Source organism: Diaporthe amygdali (assembly GCF_026229845.1).
Source record: "Diaporthe amygdali strain CAA958 chromosome Unknown NODE_24_length_778219_cov_64_757418, whole genome shotgun sequence".
Lineage (NCBI taxonomy): Eukaryota > Fungi > Ascomycota > Sordariomycetes > Diaporthales > Diaporthaceae > Diaporthe > Diaporthe amygdali.
The window spans coordinates 394417-413217 of record NW_026517044.1 but is presented as its reverse complement, the minus strand read 5'-3'; the positions used below and the strand labels follow the sequence as shown (position 1 = coordinate 413217).

The following is an 18801-nucleotide window of genomic DNA, read 5'->3' as shown; positions in this document are numbered from 1 at the left end:
AAATGTGCTGGTTGGGGACCTTTGGTCGGTGAACGTGAGTAGTTGCCGAGGTTTGACCCAGGAAGTTTGTAGTTCCAGGGTTTCCTACAGACTGCGGGGAGGCGATTGGCGGCCACGACAGGGGTGGGATGGTCTGTTGGTTGAGTGAGGTCAGTCTTGAATTAACACATGAATAACCAATCCCTTTGACAATTATTGATCACATGTGTGCATTTGAGACCACGTATGGTGGAGGAAAGCCTTGATCATTCCAAGTCTTGCGCCATCCATATTCTCTCTCTACGGGTAACTGATTACGAAACAGCGACAAGCAGCACGCGCATCTCCCCCCGACCAAAGTCCCCCTTACCCCTTGAAGGACGGATGTAACAGCCAATACACCTTTTTGCGTCTGTTAAAACGTAGCGAGACGCTCCTCTCTGCGGTTTGTATGGAAATTGCTCTTTCAAGCGCCCTGTACTTTGAAAGTCCGTCCACTGGCCGTCTTGCGCTCCTTCTCCTCACTGTCGGGCCTTGCTCTTCGGAGCACTGAGAAATGTTAGTCTTCCTGCACTGCTGAGGACCAGGGTGGAAGCAATCTTACCTTGGAGGAAATCTGCCGTACGCCGTCGCATTCTGGAGTGAATGTATGCCTGTTGTTTGTCAGAAACGATGCGATGATCCAAAAGGAGACATTTCACTGCGGAAAAATGGACTGACCTTGGAGGCTTTGATGTGGTAGTGGAAGTAGTCGCGGAATGTTTGGATGTGGGAGATGACATCCGGCATCCGCTGCGGTGTCAGGTGTCGCGGAAACAGAACTGGGCCCAGTCAGTGGAAGACACCAAAGAGAGATCAGGAAAGCTCAGCCTACCGAAGGTGACATAGCCTATCTCACCAGTGCTGGAGTTCTGCACTCCTGGCACGCCTTGCAGCTCCAGGGGCGGGTCCGTACGGAACAGCACCTGTGGCGCATTCTGAATAGCCCGCCGTCTGGCATCCACGAACTCCTGGATGAACACCTTTCCAAACACACGGTCTGTTTCCTCCCTAAAGATGGTGCTGAAGATGACAGTGACTCGGTCGTGGCTCGCCTTGACGTAGATGGCCTCTTCCTCACGGTAGTGAATCGCCATGACTTCTCCACCCTCTCGAACACCCTGCGGCGCCTCTTCAGACGTGAACTTCGATGCTTCCTCTTTCAGCTTGTAGTGCTCCTCGTAGGCGTGCTCGAATGGCGCAGCCATAGCGTTGCGCTTAAGTAGGGAGATCTTCTTGACAAGCTCGTCTCTAGCCTCTGCATCTCAATAGTCAGAATCCTGTCAGGCTCCCCGCACATACTCGCTCAACATACCCTTTTCAGCTGGGAGGTTCTCCAGATCGACTACAACAGAGAAGTCGTAGCCTGGCTCAGGGGGCACAACGTATTCGCCATACTCGCGGTTGAGGACCTGCTCGGCACCGTACTTGACGAGGTCTCGCCAGCATTTTATCTGGATGGACACCTGGATCTTGGTCTTGGTCTCAGGAGTTGAAATGTGGAAGATGACGCCGTCGAAATCCGATACCGTCTGATCGATGTTGACCGGAGCAGCCCTGAGGGAGGAAGTCAGCTACGGGCGGTGATGATGGCGCAGGACAGCGTAACAACACGCCTTACCCAGAGAACCGCTCCGTCAGGACCGATTGGATCAGCACATTTTGGTAATCGAGGAGAAGCATCGTGGCGGTTGCTTCTTGTCTCCGTTTCCCCGCGGTGAACTGGAAGATGGATGGGCAATGCGATGTAATGTCGAGTCGAGTGACAAGGTCCGTCGACTGTGCTGTTACCCCGAGCTGCAGCTGCCTCCTGTCTGTCCTAGTGGGGCTTGTACGTTGGCGACCTTGCTTGGGCAGGTATGATGTACCAGTGCGTGCCCCTGACCGCGGGAATGAGTTATGTAATTGGGTCCCGGTGGGGCGGGGGGCAGCGTCTTATCGATAAGGCCACCCCTGCAAAAAAGTACCGACCCTTGATGGTGGCCGGGCAAGAGGGCTTGTCGAACTTTTTGTCCAACGAGACCAAGGCCTGCCCAAAGGAATGCACATGGAATGAGAGCAAGTCTGCCTGCTCTCCTGTCACCATGGTCAAATCATATCTGTAGGTCATTCTTGACCATCCAACAGGCTCGATCATCCCGCTAATCAAACCCACAGGAAATACGAGCACTCCAAGTCGTTCGGCCTCATCACATCGAGCTCGTCCAATATCGTCTGGTCCAACAATCAGAAGACTGCGACTGGGGCAGGCCAAGCCGTTGTTGCCGCCAACGAGGAGGTGATATGCTGGGACATCAAGAAAGGCGAGCTACTGTCTCGGTGGCGCGATGAGAATTGCAAGGCCCAGGTCACTGCCCTAGCCCATAGCAAGACCGACAGCGATATATTTGCGGTCGGATACGAAGACGGCAGCATCCGCCTCTGGGACAGCAAGATATCCACAACAATTCTCAACTTCAACGGCCACAAGTCTGCCATTACGGTATTGGCTTTTGACAAATCCGGCGTGCGCTTGGCCAGCGGCTCTAAAGACACCGATGTAATAATATGGGACTTGGTCGCGGAGGTAGGCCAGTACAAGCTTCGAGGGCACAAGGACCAGGTGACGGGACTGAGATTCATCGAGCCGGCTCCTCAAGCGGAGGATGAAGATACGCACCAGGCCATGCAGCTGGACGGGGACGACCAAGGCGAAGGCTTCCTCCTAACAACAGGCAAGGACTCTCTGATCAAGCTCTGGGACCTGTCATCGCGGCACTGTGTCGAGACGCATGTTGCACAAACAAACGGAGAGTGCTGGGCCCTTGGTGTGTCTCCTGACCTGAGTGGGTGCATCACGGCAGGCAATGACGGCGAGCTCAAGGTCTGGTCATTAGATACAGCGGGCCTCTCTGCCGCAGCACGCCAAGTGGACATACAGAATGTGCAATTTCTTCACGACCGTGGAACACTCTTCAGAAACAGCAAAGACAGGGCGGTTGAGGTGTCATTTCACCCGCGACGCGACTACTTTGCTGTGCACGGCGTCGAGAAATCAGTTGAGATATGGCGGCTGAAGTCCGATGCGGAGGTGAAAAAGAGCTTGGCAAGAAAGAAAAAGAGGAGGAGAGAAAAGGCTGCTTCTGGCAAGAAAAGCAAAAATGCTGCAGATGTCGATATGGGGGATGACGAAGGACAGGAAGATGAAGACGCCCAGCCCGAGCTTTCCGATTTGTTCGCACAGCATGTCGTTATCAGGACAACAGGCAAGGTGCGGTCGGTAGATTGGGCGACGAATCACGGACACAAGCAGTTGCAATTGCTGATCGCAACGACGAATAACCAGCTCGAACTGTACGACATCACCGGAAAGGAGAAATCGAGCAAGTCAAAGAAAGACGACGTACCGGACTACACAAGGTCCCTTGCAGTAGACCTCCCGGGGCACAGAGCTGATATCCGTGCGGTCTCGCTGAGTTCGGACGACAAAATGCTTGCGTCTGCAGCCAATGGCAGCTTGAAAATCTGGAACGTCAAGACGCAGACATGTATTAGGACCTTTGAGTGCGGATATGCTCTCTGCTGCTCGTTCTTGCCGGGCGACAAGGTCGTGGTGGTGGGCACCAAGAGTGGTGAAATAGAGCTGTTTGACGTCGTGTCGGCATCCCTCATCGACAGCGTATCCGCTCACGAAGGGGCCATCTGGTCCCTGCATGTGCACCCAGACGGCCGTTCTGTTGTCACTGGAAGTGCGGACAAGACGATCAAGTTCTGGGACTTCAAAATCGTGCAAGAGCAAGTCTTGGGCACCACTAGAACGACCCCAAAGCTGAAGCTGGTGCAGTCCAGGGTCCTCAAGGTTGCAGATGATGTTTTGAGCTTGAAGTTCTCCCCCGATGCCAAACTCCTCGCTGTTGCTCTACTGGACAATACGGTCAAGGTGTTCTTTACAGACTCACTCAAGCTTTATCTCAACTTATACGGCCACAAGCTCCCGGTCCTGAGCATGGACATCTCGTATGACAGCAAGCTCATTGTCACCAGCTCGGCAGACAAGAATGTGAGGATATGGGGCTTGGACTTCGGAGACTGCCACAAGGCACTCTTTGCACACCAGGACAGCATTCTTCAGGTCGCCTTTGTGCCTCATAACTCGGATGGAAACGGGCACCACTTCTTCAGTACTAGCAAAGACCGAAGCATCAAGTATTGGGATGCCGACAAATTCGAGCAAATTCAGAGGATTGATGGCCACCACGGAGAGATCTGGGCACTTGCTGTCAGCCACGGCGGTACTTCCATTGTCAGCGCCAGTCACGACAAAAGTATCCGCGTTTGGGAGGAGACAGACGAGCAAATATTCCTCGAGGAAGAGCGAGAGCGAGAGATCGAGGAGCTGTACGAAGGCACGCTGACGACGTCACTCGGGAATGACGCAGACCCAGAGCAACAAGACGGCGAGGTGGCTGCCGCCAGCAAGCAAACGGTAGAGACCCTCATGGCAGGAGAAAGGATTGTAGAAGCACTCGAACTCGGCATAGAAGATCTCAATCTGGTCAAAGAATGGGAGGAGACGAAACTCGGCAACCCGAGCATTGCACCACCACAGCGAAACCCGATCTTCATGGCCCTGGGCGGCATCAGTGCCGAAGTCTATGTCATGAACACGCTTCAGCGTATCAAGGCTTCAGCACTGCACGATGCTCTGCTCGTTCTGCCATTTTCCGCCGTTCCCTTGCTGTTCACCTTTATCAACCTCTTCGCAGCGAGATCCATGAACATCCCTCTGACGTGCCGGATACTATTTTTCATGCTCAAAACGCACCACAAGCAAATTGTGGCTAGCAGGACAATGAGGGTCATGCTGGATGGAATACGAATGAATTTAAGGCAGGCATTGAAAAGGCAGAAGGATGAGCTGGGTTACAACATCGCCGCTCTGAAAGTTGTTGGGATGCAGATCCAGGAGAAGAGCATCAAGAACTACGTTGACGACACTTGGGAAGCCGACGAAGAAGGGCGGAGTACCAGGAAGCGAGCCTTTCTACACGTCTCGTGAGAGACGAGCCGGCATCGCGCACATGGGCATTGGCGTATGGTGGCAGTTAACATCGGTTGGTCAGTAATTGGCCAATAGCGATAGCGTTGATTCACACAACGCCAGGGACAACGTGCCGTATGGTCTAGTCCAGATTTATGGCAACCATGGTCGAGCCAAGATTTGGCAGCCAGCTGTAGCAAGACATAGAGAAGCAATTTAGGGTATCAGCCGCCTTGCGGCCAAGAAAGTAACCTAAGTTTGAAGGATGCATGGCAACAGTAGGACGTCGAAATATCCCTCTTTCATGACAAATGGTACGTATAAGTCCTGTCGGGAGCTGGTTTGATCTTGTATGATCCTCCCCTCAAAGACCGCCAGAAAGCATTGCCTGATTGCCATGTTATGTGAACTGGCTGCACTCGACAGTCAAATAAGGGAATAAAGTCCTGCCTAGCGGCTCGCAACGGTCGAAGTGGCTTTTGCCGACACAACGCGATCTCCGCATCTTCCCCGCGCCGGTGGGTTGTGGGCGTCATGCGACCGACTAAGGGACAGGACGGCGGGACGGCCATGGCTCGGATCGGAGACAATCCTGGGGTAAACAGGGGGCGTCAAACTGGCTTAGTGAGGGAGTTGTCATGCTGCGAAACGAACTTCTGTCGCGAACCATCCCGCTCGGAAGAGGCCCGCGGGTCTTGCAAGGGACTGGGTATGCTGCTATTCTCCATTTACACTCCAACCTGTTGGCCCACACAGTCTGCTTTCAGAAGTTGTCCCGCAGTACAATATCCCGTAGGATGTTACCCTACACGAGGTTATCCCATGGCAGGTAATCCTACGGGAGGTTTATCTCATCGGAGGATACCCAACAAGAGGGTTATCCCGCAATAGATCATGCCATGGGAGGTTTCTTACAGGGCCTACAGGAGGTTATCTCCTAGTAAATTATTCCACAGGAGGTTACCCTACAGGGGGTAATCCCATGAGAAGGAGTGTGTACTAGTTAAGTCATGCCTGAATAAGCGTACAGACAACAGGGTCTACAAATTGCCGCGATATAACAGCCCTACTAATGCGGCGGCTATTAAACCGGGGTGCTTCTCTCCCCTCCTGGTAAATGGTTGTCCTTCCCAAGACTTTGTGTATAAAAGCTATTGCGTACGTGTTGTCGTCAACACTCATAGTGCAGACCAACTCCCACCTAGCAGACAGTGATAACAGAGAAGCACCTAGAACATGGGTGATTTAAATGGCTCGGCGGGGAATCATGCCAATGGCACCGCCTTTGCATTAAAAGAAGAGCCAGTGGAAAACTTAAGACCGTTGAAAGTTCGCGTGGTTGGTGCTGGGTACTCCGGTATTTGTGCAGCTATCAGGTCGGCGATGCTTTCCCCGCCCCGTTCCCACGGGTACACATCTGACGCCGTCAGCAGGATACCCGAGCGACTAAGAAACATTGACCTTGTGGTATACGAAAAGAATGAGGGAATCGGCGGTGTCTGGTAAGTTTCCCAGGAGAGTGGGATGAAGAGAAACGTTCGGAACTGGGTTCACTGACGCCGTGCAGGTGGTTGAACAAGTATCCGGGTAAGAGGTGTATGCCAGTTTGATGGTATCGTTGCTGACATGATATACGATGGAGGTCTGGCTTGTGACATCCCATGTAAGCTGTCCCCATGTTGTTCCTCGGGCTGTGACGCCAAACAGGTTAACAAGAAGAAGCTCATTCCTACCAATACTCGTTTGCGCCAAATGCCCACTGGTCATCTATGTACGCACCTGGGCGAGAGATCCAGAGGTACCTCCAAGGCGTGGCAGAAAAGTTTGGCGCCGTGCGCTTCATCAAGACGCAGCACAAGGTGCTCCGATGTGCGTGGAATGCGGCAACCAAGAAGTGGGCTGTCCAAGTGCAGAAGACCGACACTGGAGAGACATTCGAGGAGAATGACATAGACTTTGTCATAACGGCCCGGGGCCAGCTCAATGAGATCGCATGGCCCCAGGTCCCGGGACTGGACAAATACCAGGGCAAACTCCTCCACTCGGCGGACTGGGACGAGGAGTGAGTAGCGTTGTGTGCGGTTTGCTGAGCAACAAGGGCTGACACGAGCCAGGTACGACTTCCGGAACAAGAAAGTTGGCGTCATCGGAAACGGCTCCAGTTCCATTCAGATTGTACCAAGCCTGCAGCCCGTTGAAGGATTAAGCATGACGGTGTTCATGCGCTCGCCTACCTGGATCTCCGGCGCATTTGGCGATGCTGCGATGATTGCACTGGGTCTTGATCCGAATGTCACCACATGTAGGTATAAAGTTCATATCCCTTTAAAAGGACGTCATCCAAGCAACGAGCTCTGACCTTCTGGCTGCCCGCAACTTCAGTGACACCGGAAAAGCGCGAAGCCCTCGCCTCAGACCCTGAGGCCTACCTCAAGTTCCGCAAGGTCATCGAAGACGGAGGCAACCTCATCCACGAGGGCACTGTTCATGGATCAGCCGTGCAGAAACATCTCAGCAAGGAATTCGCGGCTTCGATGAGGGAGAAGCTGGCCAAGAAGCCCGAGCTCTTCGATGTGATCATCCCGACCTTCGCCCCTGGGTGCCGACGCCTGACCCCGGGCAAGGGCTACCTCGAGGCTCTGGTTCAAGACAACGTAGAGGTCACCAACGAGACCATCGCCGAGGTCACCGAGACGGGCGTGAAGCTTGCTGGGGGCCGCGAGGTCCAGGTCGATGCCCTCGCGTGTGCCACGGGCTTCAGGACGAGCGCGCCGCCCAACTTCGAGGTTGCGGGCAGGGATGGGCTGACCCTCGCGCAACGCTGGAGCCCACACCCGGAGAGCTATCTGAGCGTGATGGTGGACGGGTTCCCGAACTATCTCATGATGTTTGGGCCCAACAGCGCCATCGGCTTCGGGTCCCTCACCAAGATCCTGGAGAGCGAGTGTGATTACTGCGTCAAGATACTGCGCAAGATGCAGAAAGAAGACTATGCGACCATCGAGCCCAAGGCGGAGAGGGTCAGGGATTTCCAACAGTACGTCGGGGCTTATTTCGAAGGAACGGTCTACAAGGATAAGGTTAGTATTTCTGGATTCATTTTTGACCCATTCCAGGCGAATCACCTGCCATCCGTCGCCTGCTCCACTACTTGCCTTCAAGCCCTTCGTCAGGCCGCAACTTTTGGGGCAGGTGACGGGCACATGGTGGCTTAATACTCGCTATTTTCTATAAGCCTTTTGTCTTAGTACTTTGATAGCTGACCCTACATTCTGCAGTGCAAATCTTGGTATCGAAGCGAAGGAGGCAAGGGAGACTGGATCATCGGGCTCTGGCCCGGCTCGACACTCCACGCTCTAGATGCCCTGATGTCTCCTCGTTGGGAGGATTACAGCTTCGAGAGCGCCGATCCCACAGGCAACGGACTAAGATGGCTGGGCAACGGCTGGAGCGTGACCGAAACCGAAGGCGACCCGTCGTGGTATATCAACCCTGACGAGGTGAACTGGCCCAAGGAGGGCAAGCCAGAAGAGGCGCCACGCTACAAGGCAAGGCCTTGGGCACATTAGATACTGTGTTAGGTACCGCCTCTGACTGTTTCTGACGGCCTGTGCATATTGGCCCGGCTTGTACCTTGGCGTGACCTGGGCAGGCGCATACCTTCACCCGCTCTGATTGAGTTGTAGGACCTTTCAGGTTACATCATTCATATTGTTTACATGTTGTACATTGACTACATAAACACCACAATAATCAGCTCCACCACATGCGACCATATCCACAAGAAAATATCGGATCCCGTTCGCTCTCCTGTAATCAAGCTTGTGAGAGGTCGATTAGTAGTTGGGTCGGTGACGACCAGCGAATCCCGACTGTTGCATGTATAATTTCTTTTTGCCTTTTTGCTCTTACTTGCTCTCCCGCCTGCTGCTTAGTTACGTTTGTTGGCTTTTCTCGAAAAAAAAAAAAGTCCAGCCACGATGGTGCTCGTTGAAGAAAGCAGGTGTGGGCGCAGCTAAGGATCCCGCCGCTCAGATTTCGTAATACAAGTAAGGCGAGACAGTATCGGTAGTGCAGGCTGTTGTAATTTCAATGGTGATTTCATGGTGAGTGTAGCTTCGTGCTATTGATCTTGACACAGCTGACAAGCTACTTGGATAGACCCAATATTTACAGTGTAACTAGTGGCAACCGCTACCAAGTTCGAACAATCTTTTTTTTTTTCTGAAAAGAAGACTAGAACTAGCAATCATTGCAAGGCTGCACCCACGGACCAAAGCCGTCGACCTTCGTGATAAGAGTGCCGTTGGCGGTGAACTTGTTATACAACGCGTCCACCTCCATGTGGAACCCATCATCACTCGTGATCTTGGTCCCGTTGGCGACCGGGCCCGTGGAGGACAAGTCCGAGAACCAGTCCCAGTGGCCGTTCGTCAGGTTCAGCGCCGTGAAGGTGACGTTCTCGAACCCGGCGAGCACGTTGTGCCCGTCGTCGCAGAAGTCGTGGTACGTGGCCGCGACCGACTGGATGCTCGAGTTGGTGGCCGGGTCCCAGACGACCGTCACGTTGGCGTGGCCGCTCGCCGACCCGTACAGCGTGTACTCGCCCGCCGGCAGGATGGGGAGGTCCGGGATCTGCATGCCCGGCGTGTACTTGATGGCCCAGGGGACCTCGTCCGGGATCTCCAGCTCCGAGGGCTCGGGCACGGCGAGCGGCGAGCGGCTGGTCAGGTGCGCGACCATGACGCGCGCCGCGCGGCCGTCCGGGTAGGGCGACGCCTCGCACGCGAGGGGGTTGTCCCCCCCGCAGGCCGGGTCGACGGCCAGCCACTGGTAGTAGGCGACCTTTGTGCCGTCGCGGCTCCAGCGCGGGTCGGCGCCGGCGTTCCAGTTGGGGTCGTTGACGGCGCCGGCGCTGCCGTTGCCGGCGGCGTTGAGCTGCTGGCCAAAGTACAGGCCGCGGTCGCCGTCGCGGTCGAGGAGGAACGGCTGGAAGAAGCGGCGCATGCCGTTGTTGCGCACCGACGAGCACGCCGTGGCCGTGATCACGTCCGTCACGGGCGGCACCGTGCGCAGGGCCGCCATGAACTCGACCCTCTGCGTCCCGCGCGTGTCCAGGACGATCTGCCACTCGTCGTCGGGCGATACGCTGATGGGGTCGACGTAGCCCGGGTGCGAGGTCAGGCGGCGGACGGCGCCGGTGGCGAGGTCGACGGCGAAAACGTCAATGTTGCAGGACTCGACCGGGTATCCCACGTACGTGACCTCCTTCCCGGTGCCTGTCCAGCCCCGCAGCTCGCCGACCGTGATAGCGGACCGGTTGAGGAGAAGAGTCCGGCCGTCATCCGCAACGGAAATTGGGTAAGGGTTCTCCGGGTTGCGCAGGATGGTCGTGTTGACGAGGCTGTACCTCGATGCCGCCTCGTCAAACTGCAGCCGGGAGATGCCAGTGAACTCGTCCAGTAGGCCAGCGGTCGACACGCTGAAGCTGTTCCACGTGATATGGACGTTGTCCGGGTGGAGGCGCAGCTCGCGGATCTCGAGCCCAGTCTCGGTGCCGTCATCGAAGAATATGGGGTATATGTGTGTGCTGTTGGGCGTGCAGGCCTCACTTGCCAGCTCGGCGCCGCCGCAGTCGATGATGTTGATGCCGGACAGCGCTCGTGTCCCGTCATGGAATGTCTGGGGGTACGAGGCCAGGTCGCCTGTCACTCCGGCTCGGTTGGCCTCGGGAACGCCACAGGTGATGCACTTCCAGGCGTCACCGTTGGGAAAGGTCGTGCCGTCGGCCTTGATCAGGATGAATTGCACACCGGAGTAAATGCTGGCCGGGTCCGGGGCGGCTGGAGCGCCGACATAGGTGACTGTGGCGGCTACGTGGAGGCCGTCTGGTGTAAAGTCACCGCTCTGGAGACCGGTCCGAAGTATACAGCCGGTGCTGTGCGAGTTAACGTCCGAGGTACATGCGCCTTCGCTGGTGTCGGCCAAAGCAGGAGGCTGTGGCAGCTCGACAACCTCGATGGGCTCGGGGGCAGGTGGTGTGGCCAGGCCGGTAGCCCTCTTGGAGTCGCTGTGGGCAGCGGCGCCTGAGATGGCCAGCAGTGCATTGACAGCGTTTGATGAAATGCGCATGTTGACGGGGAGAGGTCTACAGCACAATACCAATGCTGAGGACTGACGAGCCCCCGACCTGGACTCTGGTGGCCATCAGACGGCACTTATATATATCGCCAGCCATTTTCATGGGACGTGACCAATTGTGCCTCCCATTCCGTCATGCAGCCGTGGCCTGGGATGCGGCATGACCAACACGAGTTCTTCAAAATGGAGACGATGCCCGGAGATGCTCATCACTGTTCTGATTAACACCGGCATATATGAGAACTACATCGAGCACAAGTGGGGCGGGTGGCACCCGCCTTGCAGTCGTTCCCGGCGATCGCCACGGCGGGCGGCCTAGCGCTGGTACGGGTGAGTCATTGGCCTATGAGGAGCGTCAGAATACGGACTATACGGCTGTATTTACGTATTCTGCGTATTCCCCATTCCCATCCGTATCCGCACCGACAAGGGGGGTGCGGGAGGGTGGAGCTTGGAGGAGGACATGGTACTGTGATAATGTCCGAAAGGGATATCGTCTGTGATCTCAGCATGGCTCATACTGCCTACTACCATATAACGTATCCAATACGTGGTTAGGGCTGGCCAGACTGGTAGCGGTTTGGTTACCCTGGTACACGATGGCAACACTCATTGTATAGCCTGTTCTTGTGCACAACAAATGAAGATGCTTGGTCAGACGACGGATCACTTCTGGCGGACGGGGCAACACATTTATGCTTTCTTAATTTGATTAGCTGTCCATCCGTGAGCACGGTACCATCCTGCCATCCTGCCATCCTGCCGGCCAGCGAGGCACTTGGCTATATCCGGGCCTTGGGGTTCTTAGCCCTGTCCTGCTCCTCGTCCGACTCCCGGATCAGGGCCCACGCGAGCTCGGCGACAGGCCCCCTCGCCAAGGCGTGCTCCTGCGCCTTTGCGCTGGTGGCCTGCCTGACGGCCGCCCGCGCGGCGATGCCCTGGCAGATGGCGCTGAGGCGGAAGGTGGCGAAGGCCTCGGCCCACTTGAGCTCCCGCTCCATGCCGTCCCACCGGCCGCTACCCAGCCCGGCCGCCGTGGCGTAGATGGAGGCGAGCTGGTCCGGCGGCGGCAGGCCCGGGGTGGCGCCGGGCAGGAAGCCCGTGTGGGCGTGCGGGATCCGGGTCTCGGGCGGGCCATGCGCCGTCCGCGCCGAGGAGAAGGGCATCAGGGCGTTTGCGAGGTCGGAGAGCGGGTGGCCTATGGTGGACATCTCCCAGCTGCAGGGTCGCGTTGTTAGCATTTTTGGACGATTAAAAAAACAAGACGGGGACGCGGAACTGGTCTACTGACTCCAGAATGCCTATGACCCTCGGCTCTGTCTTGTGGAAGACAAGGTTGTCGATCTTGTAGTCACCGTGAATCAGTGTGCCTCTATCCCGTGGTTGCTTGGCAGCATCCTCAAAGAAGCGCGTCATCTCGGCAAAGTGCGGCAGGTCGCCGACCTCGACGCCCGTGTCGACATCGGTAACCCTGGCCTGGGCCTCGCAGATAGTCCTCCAGGTGGCGATCTGGCGGTTGAAGAAGCCGCTGGGCTTGCCAAAGTCGCCGAGCCCGACCTTTTTCGCGTCGACGCTGTGCAGCTTGGCCAGCGTGCGGATGGCGTCGCTCCACATCTCGGAGCGGTCGTGGGGCGAGACATCGGGTATGGCAGGATCCTCGATGATGCGGCCGTCGAGGAACTCCATGATGTAGAAGGGGGTGCCGATGACGGCGGCGTCCTCGCACAACACATAGGCCTTGGGGGCGGGCACATCTGTGTTGCGCAGGGCGTGGATGATGCGGTACTCTCGCTCGACCTTGTGGGCTGTCTTGGAAACCAGCTTTCCTGGAGGCTTCTTGCGCAGGACAAAGCGCTGGCCCGTTGGTTTGGACGTGAGAAGGTAGGTCGGATTGCTCTGGCCGTACCCAAACTGTTTGACGTCTAGCGGCGGCGAGATATCGGGCACGGCTTTTGAGATGTAGGCCTCCAGGGCGGGCACATCGATGGGCTGACGCACCGGGCCGGCCATATTGTGTGTGTGTGTGTGTGTGGCGGCTGTTGAGTGAGAGGATGTTGTGAGTGGCCCAGTGAGTGAGTAGTGAGTGAGGGACTGGATGACTGAATAAGTGGGTGAGGACAGGATGAGGGCCAGAGGGTTCAGAAGCGGCTCAACGACATATAGACTGTGCTAATGCATATGCTTTCCTGTAGGATGACGACTCTTGACCTTGTGCTTGTGAGACCTGAGACCCGACCTCACGATGGTCTGTTGGAGGGGGGCCCAAGTCACAGTGATGGAGTAGGCAGAGCGATCCAGTGTCGGCGACGGCGTCGGCTGCGCTGTGCCGAGGTATCCAAATGCGTTGATGTGGAGGTACCCATTATCGAAGCTGGGGTAAGCTCCACCTCGGCAAAGGGCATGAATGTACAATACAGGATTGGTAGGGATCAGGGGTCGATCGCTTGATATCACCCGCATACGTTTATTTATTCTGACCATATATTCTAAATATCTACCCTCACCCAGCCAACCACATCTATACTATACTATATTTTGTCTGCTGGTGAAGTTCTGCACTTAAGCACAACACTACCACGCATTTGACACCAAAGTTAAAAATATAGTGTCTGCACGCTTTTGTTATGTATTGAAAGACAAATTCCCGGTATCTTCTTCCCTTGTCCCCCGAGATGTGAACAATTCTCATCGCCTGCAAATATGTATACAACTCACAGCCCCCTAATCTGCTCAACAACCCAATCCTTAGCCCCCACAGCTTCAGGAAGCCCATACATAAACGCCAGCGGGAAGCAGTGCATCTGCCTCTCCCAGTGCAGCCACGCGCCGCCCACGCCCTGCGCAGCACACGCGTCGCGGAAGCCCAACGCCGCCGGCGCCAGGATGTCGTAGCCCCCCGTCACGCCGATCAGCCTCACGCCCGCGCGCGCGAGCACGCCGCCCACGTCGTCGGCCGCCGCGGCGGGCGAGATCCACGCGCAGGCCGGGTCCACGCCCGCCGCCCACGCCGCCGCCTCCCCGTTGTGCGAGCCCACCGTCAGCACCGGGTCCCGGCGCGCCAGCACCTGCATCTCCTTCCCCCACGTCTCCATGGGCCTGAGATCCACGGCCGGCGAGATGGCGAGCAGGGCCAAGGGCTTGGGGCTTGTCGTGTTGCCTGTGTCCTCTTCGCTTCGCAACGAGTCCAGCGCCAGGCAGAGGACCAGGTTCCCGCCGGACGAGTCGCCCGCCAGGATGGCCTGCTCCCCGTCGCGGGCGCCCTGCTTGAGGAGGGAGGCGAAGAGCCTCCTGAGCACGGGGAACGCCGTGACCGCCGGCGAGGACGGCGCGAGGGGCGCGCTGACGACCGTCACCGTCAGCCCGGGCACGTTGCGGACCAGTTCGGCGCAGAACTTCCAGTGCTGTCCGGAGGGGGGGCTCTGCCAGCCTCCTCCTGCGATGTAGTACATACGAAGTCTCCTCCTCGGCGGTGGCGCGGCGTAATTGCTGCTCCTGATGCTGTTGTTATTGTTGTTGTTGTTTTCGCTGTTATTATGAGCCGTTATGTCGTAGAGCCATATATCCTGCTGCTGCCTCTCCACCACCCTGACTGCGCGGTTGATCTTCCTGTCATGCTTGAGCCTGGGCGACCCGGCTGGGAACGTGCTCTTCGGGGCCACGAGACGTGGTTTGAAAGGCCGGATGAGTGTCTGCAGCACTAGGGAAAAGATGCTGCGGTCTGTCCGGTGGTGGATTTCCATTGCCCCCGGGTTGTCCGCACCACTCAAGGAGCGGTTTCTAAGTCCCTTCGTCTTTAACAGACCAACACCGGTAAAATATTCAGTGTCGGACGTAGTGCATTCGTTAGAAGCGAACGAGCGAGCCCGCTTGGCTCTGAAGTTGTCTTGGAAGCTGCTGCCAGGTACGTCATAGAAGGGCCCAATTTCAAGCCAATTTTACTGGACATTCCCGATGAATCACGAGCGCGAAGAGGAATCATGCGTGTATGTGTGTTGCTCTTATCCAAGAGCCAACTTCTTGGAATCATAATCATTCAGCGCTGAAACCACCGCAATAGTATACAATTAATCATGGCCCCGACAGGTGAGGTTTAGATGTCCCGTCCCGCCCATACTTGGTCTGAGTGGTACCCGGACGGCCCATCCAGTCCGTGTCATTAGCCTCCAGTTAAAGTCCATGGGGTATAACCCGCAAATTCTTCGCTAGTCTATTCCTTTTCGTTCCCATGCATGTCCTGTTCGTTACAGCCGAGGGACCAATGGTGAGAGGTGCCCTGGTCCTGTCTGATTCTCATTGCAAATTGAAAGCGACCCTGGCCCATTGCCTCGCTGCCTCGTGTGCATGGCTTCTCGCTCGTCCGCCCAGATCGAACCTCAGCCTGGTAATCTGCAGTGTAAAGGACCAAAACTACTGTCCATGGGACATCATTGCCTGATACTTGGTTCATAGCAACTCCGCCCCTCTGAACGCCTTTACGCCGGTTTGACCTACATACGGGTGCCCCCGTTGAAATTGGAATTGTTTAAGCGTTGTTCACAACCGCCCGTGCCTGGCCTTGAAGATGGCCACTTTGTCGTCGTAGAAGAGAATCTCCCTCAGACGCAGACGGGTCTTTGCTGCCGGTTCAACGAACGAGTCATCGTCGTCCGAGTCCTCGTCGCTATGGTGTTCCTCAGACTGCGTCTCATCCGGATCTGTCGGGCTTGTGGGGGTGCCCTCGTCATCCGAATCATCTGGGTCATCAGAATTGTCTTCTGTGTCGTTCTCGTCTTCGTCGGTGGCCTCGTCCACCTCTGCCGCCGGCTGGTCCGAGCCGTGGCCATTCACGCCGTTGGCTGCGCCGCCGTTGCCGTTCAGGAGGCCGGCGCCTGCGTTATCGGTTGCACGCTGCTCCATGATCTCGAAACACTTGGTCGATATGCCCACATAGCACAGCTGAATGTCCGGGCACAACGTGATGATGTCCGCCACCTGCATCACCAGTTCTTTAGGCTCGAAGTTGCTTATGACATGATCCGCCATGTACGGGATGTGGAGCGAGCGCAGCTGTGACATGTGGGGGAGACGCTGCAGGAAGGTGTGCTGGTCTTCTAGTTAGTAACAATATCCTTTCATGATCAAACCAAGGAGGGAAAATTGGGATTGGAAAAGACATACCCAGTCCTTGTAGTCGATAGAGACGGACAGCTCCTTCAGCTTCTTCATCCGGCCACTGGTAATATACTGCAGGAGATCGCTTGTGAGGCACCAAGACCGCCACCTCATAGTCTCGGCAGAATTCGCTCCCGAGGACGTAGTCTTGTTCGAACTGTCCAGGAGGAGCTTCTTCAAGCTGTTCCGATGCCGCTTGATAGCCCCCTTGAAGATGGAATCGATCGTCACTTGTGGAGGGGCACTGGCAGCGGTGCCACGCCTCCGGTCTTGCAAGAAAAGACACTCTAGAGAATTCGGAGCCAAGGTTTCCTTGATGAAGGCGATGAGGGACTGGGACGTCTGATCTGTGTGGATGGTCTTCAGGCCCAGCTGGTACTCCATCGGCCCGTTGGGCACCGGCTTGCTCGAAGTGGGCGAGATTCCGTACCCAGACTCCTGCGGTTTGGGCTCAAATTGCTTCTTCAGCAGTTTCCACAGGTTCTCATGCTGGGCACAGTCGAGAATTGTCAAGCTGGTCAGCACGGTCCAGTCGAATGCCTTGCTGCAGACCTGCATTGAGAGCGGAACTCTCTCCAGCTCCAGAGTGGTCAACTTGAGCTTGCCGTCCAGTCTTTTCCTCGCCGGAGTGCCGGGACCCGAAGCGCCTGGTGTCCTCATGGTAGAAGACCGCCGTGAGCCCATCTCTGTGTCAAGCGACGGTGTTCCAGCTGCAGGGCTGGGCTCGCCCGAGAACGGCGGAGGTGGAGCATCTCCTGACAAGGGTGGCGCACCGGACTCTCCTGTCAACGGCGTATGCTGGCCGGGACTGCTTTCAGGCACGGGCAGAGGGGGAGCTGGCTTCGTTTTCGGGATCTTCCTGCGAATGTCATACACCCGTCCCACAAGTACACCCAGGATCCCACCAAGCCTCCTCTCGCCGATGGAGCTCTCACCGGGCCACCGGGCGTTGTGGTCTACCTGTTGTAGTTCTGGGCTGTCCCACGTCTGCACGAAGTCCTTGTGGACAGCCTTGGACGAGACTCCTAGCCTGAGTTCCTGAAGGACATCTTTGGACCGCTCCACCAGCACGGCCATCTCGTCGAGGTAGGCCAGCTCATCAACGTCCAACACAGTGAGGCTCTTGAGGGGCGGCAAGACACTGAATGTAGGGTATTCAACCTGGTTCTCCGAGTATGTGAACGGCGCGCTTGGGGCGGGGTGTGAGGCAGTCGAGGGGAGTGCAATCCCAATGGGTGTGAGGGTGCTGCCCGCTGGCACCACGGCTGCTTGGGGCGCAGCTGGAGCCGGACTTGATGAGGATGACGGCGACGCGCCAGTGTCGTTGTTGTCGTGCCACCGGATCCAGACGCGTTCCAGCATGCACTCGCGAGTTTCCTCGTCTGGAAGTGAGCCGAGTGCGATGAAGATGTCGGACAAGACACCCGTGGGCATGTCCCAGATGAAGGTCTCGAGGCTCTTCATCTTGGAGACGGCCAAGGCCACCAAGGTCCCCAGCATCTTGCCACTCTCCTTGTTGATCATGTACTCGGCGACCCAGTCGTTGGGGCCATTGCCAAGCGAGAACTTGCGGGTGTGCTGGGCATAGTTGTTGTCTCCAAACTTGATGGGTGCTGGGGTTTGGTCCCCATAGTTGCGGAATCGGGTGGTAGTGCGGGCAAAGGAGCTGCCCAGACACAGTGTCGACAGTCCATATGTCAGGGCATCGACGCTCTTGGCCTCGGTGGTGGTGGTATGAGCGTCGGGCCAGACTATGTCGAACCTGGAGTAGATGTGAGGAATTGCGAGCTTGTAGAGGGTCGAGTTGGTCAGGGCAAGAGAGGTCAGGTCGTTGGTATGAGTGATCTACGATTGCCAACCGTTAGCATGACTCTCTGGGTTCGGGATTGGAGACACAATAGGCAGAGGCACCCGACAAGCGGGTCCAGTGCGTGACTTGCCTCTTTAACAATCAGGCGGAGGATATCTTCGGGCAGATCCAGAAGATTCTTGGTCTCGGGCGGCTGTTGGTCCCAGTCGGGGTCTTTGCTCTTTAGGTACTCGGTGATTGGGTCGTGATCCATGATGTCTCCTGCCTCGTCCTGGTAGACCTGGGAGACGTGCCTGGGGTCGCCGCTGAGGTCGGCATCGAGGTCGGGATTGTCGATGTCGTCCACGGGTGACTCGTCCGGGTAGCCGTCTTGTGGTGGATCGTCGTAGTCGCGATTGCTGTAGGTATTTTGGTCGTACTCGTCGGCGTCGTGGGGATTGCGGTCGTCGTAGCCGTCGTCAAAGCCATTTGGCTCGTCATAGGCCTGTTCGGGGTTTGGGTAACCGCCGTCCTGGTAGTCGTCGTCGTCGTACTGGTCGTGGCTCATTGTGACAGTCGGGGTGGCCCACCACTTCTCTTCTCGGCAGTGTTCCGGTGGCAATTGCGTATGGCCTCTCAGACCCGTTCAGTCCGTCTTGCTCAGGATCGGGATCGGGATCGG

At 56.6% G+C, this 18801-nt stretch overlaps 7 protein-coding genes across 7 annotated transcripts; 2 read left to right on the top strand and 5 right to left on the bottom strand.

The window, feature by feature from the left end:
* Positions 1–445: 445 nt before the first annotated feature.
* J7T55_010745 (uncharacterized protein) lies at positions 446–1701 on the bottom strand (the record flags this gene model as incomplete). The annotated part of the gene is made up of 6 exons (XM_053130846.1): positions 446–528; positions 584–632; positions 700–800; positions 854–1276; positions 1334–1575; positions 1640–1701. 6 exons carry the CDS (start codon positions 1699–1701, stop codon positions 446–448), a joined length of 960 nt encoding a protein of 319 aa, XP_052991026.1.
* A 401-nt stretch (positions 1702–2102) lies between these two features.
* J7T55_010744 (uncharacterized protein) lies at positions 2103–5056 on the top strand (the record flags this gene model as incomplete). Its single annotated transcript, XM_053130845.1, has 2 exons — positions 2103–2119; positions 2176–5056. The coding sequence occupies 2 exons, from the start codon at positions 2103–2105 to the stop codon at positions 5054–5056; spliced, it is 2898 nt and encodes a 965-aa protein (XP_052991025.1).
* A 1365-nt stretch (positions 5057–6421) lies between these two features.
* J7T55_010743 (uncharacterized protein) lies at positions 6422–8607 on the top strand (the record flags this gene model as incomplete). Its single annotated transcript, XM_053130844.1, has 7 exons — positions 6422–6540; positions 6606–6625; positions 6681–6701; positions 6761–7100; positions 7153–7340; positions 7421–8118; positions 8317–8607. The coding sequence occupies 7 exons, from the start codon at positions 6422–6424 to the stop codon at positions 8605–8607; spliced, it is 1677 nt and encodes a 558-aa protein (XP_052991024.1).
* Positions 8608–9280: 673 nt separating this feature from the next.
* J7T55_010742 (uncharacterized protein) lies at positions 9281–11170 on the bottom strand (the record flags this gene model as incomplete). The annotated part of the gene is made up of 1 exon (XM_053130843.1): positions 9281–11170. One exon carries the CDS (start codon positions 11168–11170, stop codon positions 9281–9283), a length of 1890 nt encoding a protein of 629 aa, XP_052991023.1.
* Positions 11171–11961: 791 nt separating this feature from the next.
* On the bottom strand, positions 11962–13189 carry J7T55_010741 (phosphotransferase enzyme family domain-containing protein; the record flags this gene model as incomplete). The annotated part of the gene is made up of 2 exons (XM_053130842.1): positions 11962–12397; positions 12471–13189. The coding sequence occupies 2 exons, from the start codon at positions 13187–13189 to the stop codon at positions 11962–11964; spliced, it is 1155 nt and encodes a 384-aa protein (XP_052991022.1).
* A 701-nt stretch (positions 13190–13890) lies between these two features.
* Positions 13891–14919, bottom strand: J7T55_010740 (uncharacterized protein; the record flags this gene model as incomplete). The annotated part of the gene is made up of 1 exon (XM_053130840.1): positions 13891–14919. One exon carries the CDS (start codon positions 14917–14919, stop codon positions 13891–13893), a length of 1029 nt encoding a protein of 342 aa, XP_052991021.1.
* A 793-nt stretch (positions 14920–15712) lies between these two features.
* J7T55_010739 (f-box domain-containing protein) lies at positions 15713–18687 on the bottom strand (the record flags this gene model as incomplete). The annotated part of the gene is made up of 3 exons (XM_053130839.1): positions 15713–16261; positions 16337–18175; positions 18247–18687. 3 exons carry the CDS (start codon positions 18685–18687, stop codon positions 15713–15715), a joined length of 2829 nt encoding a protein of 942 aa, XP_052991020.1.
* Positions 18688–18801: the final 114 nt, after the last annotated feature.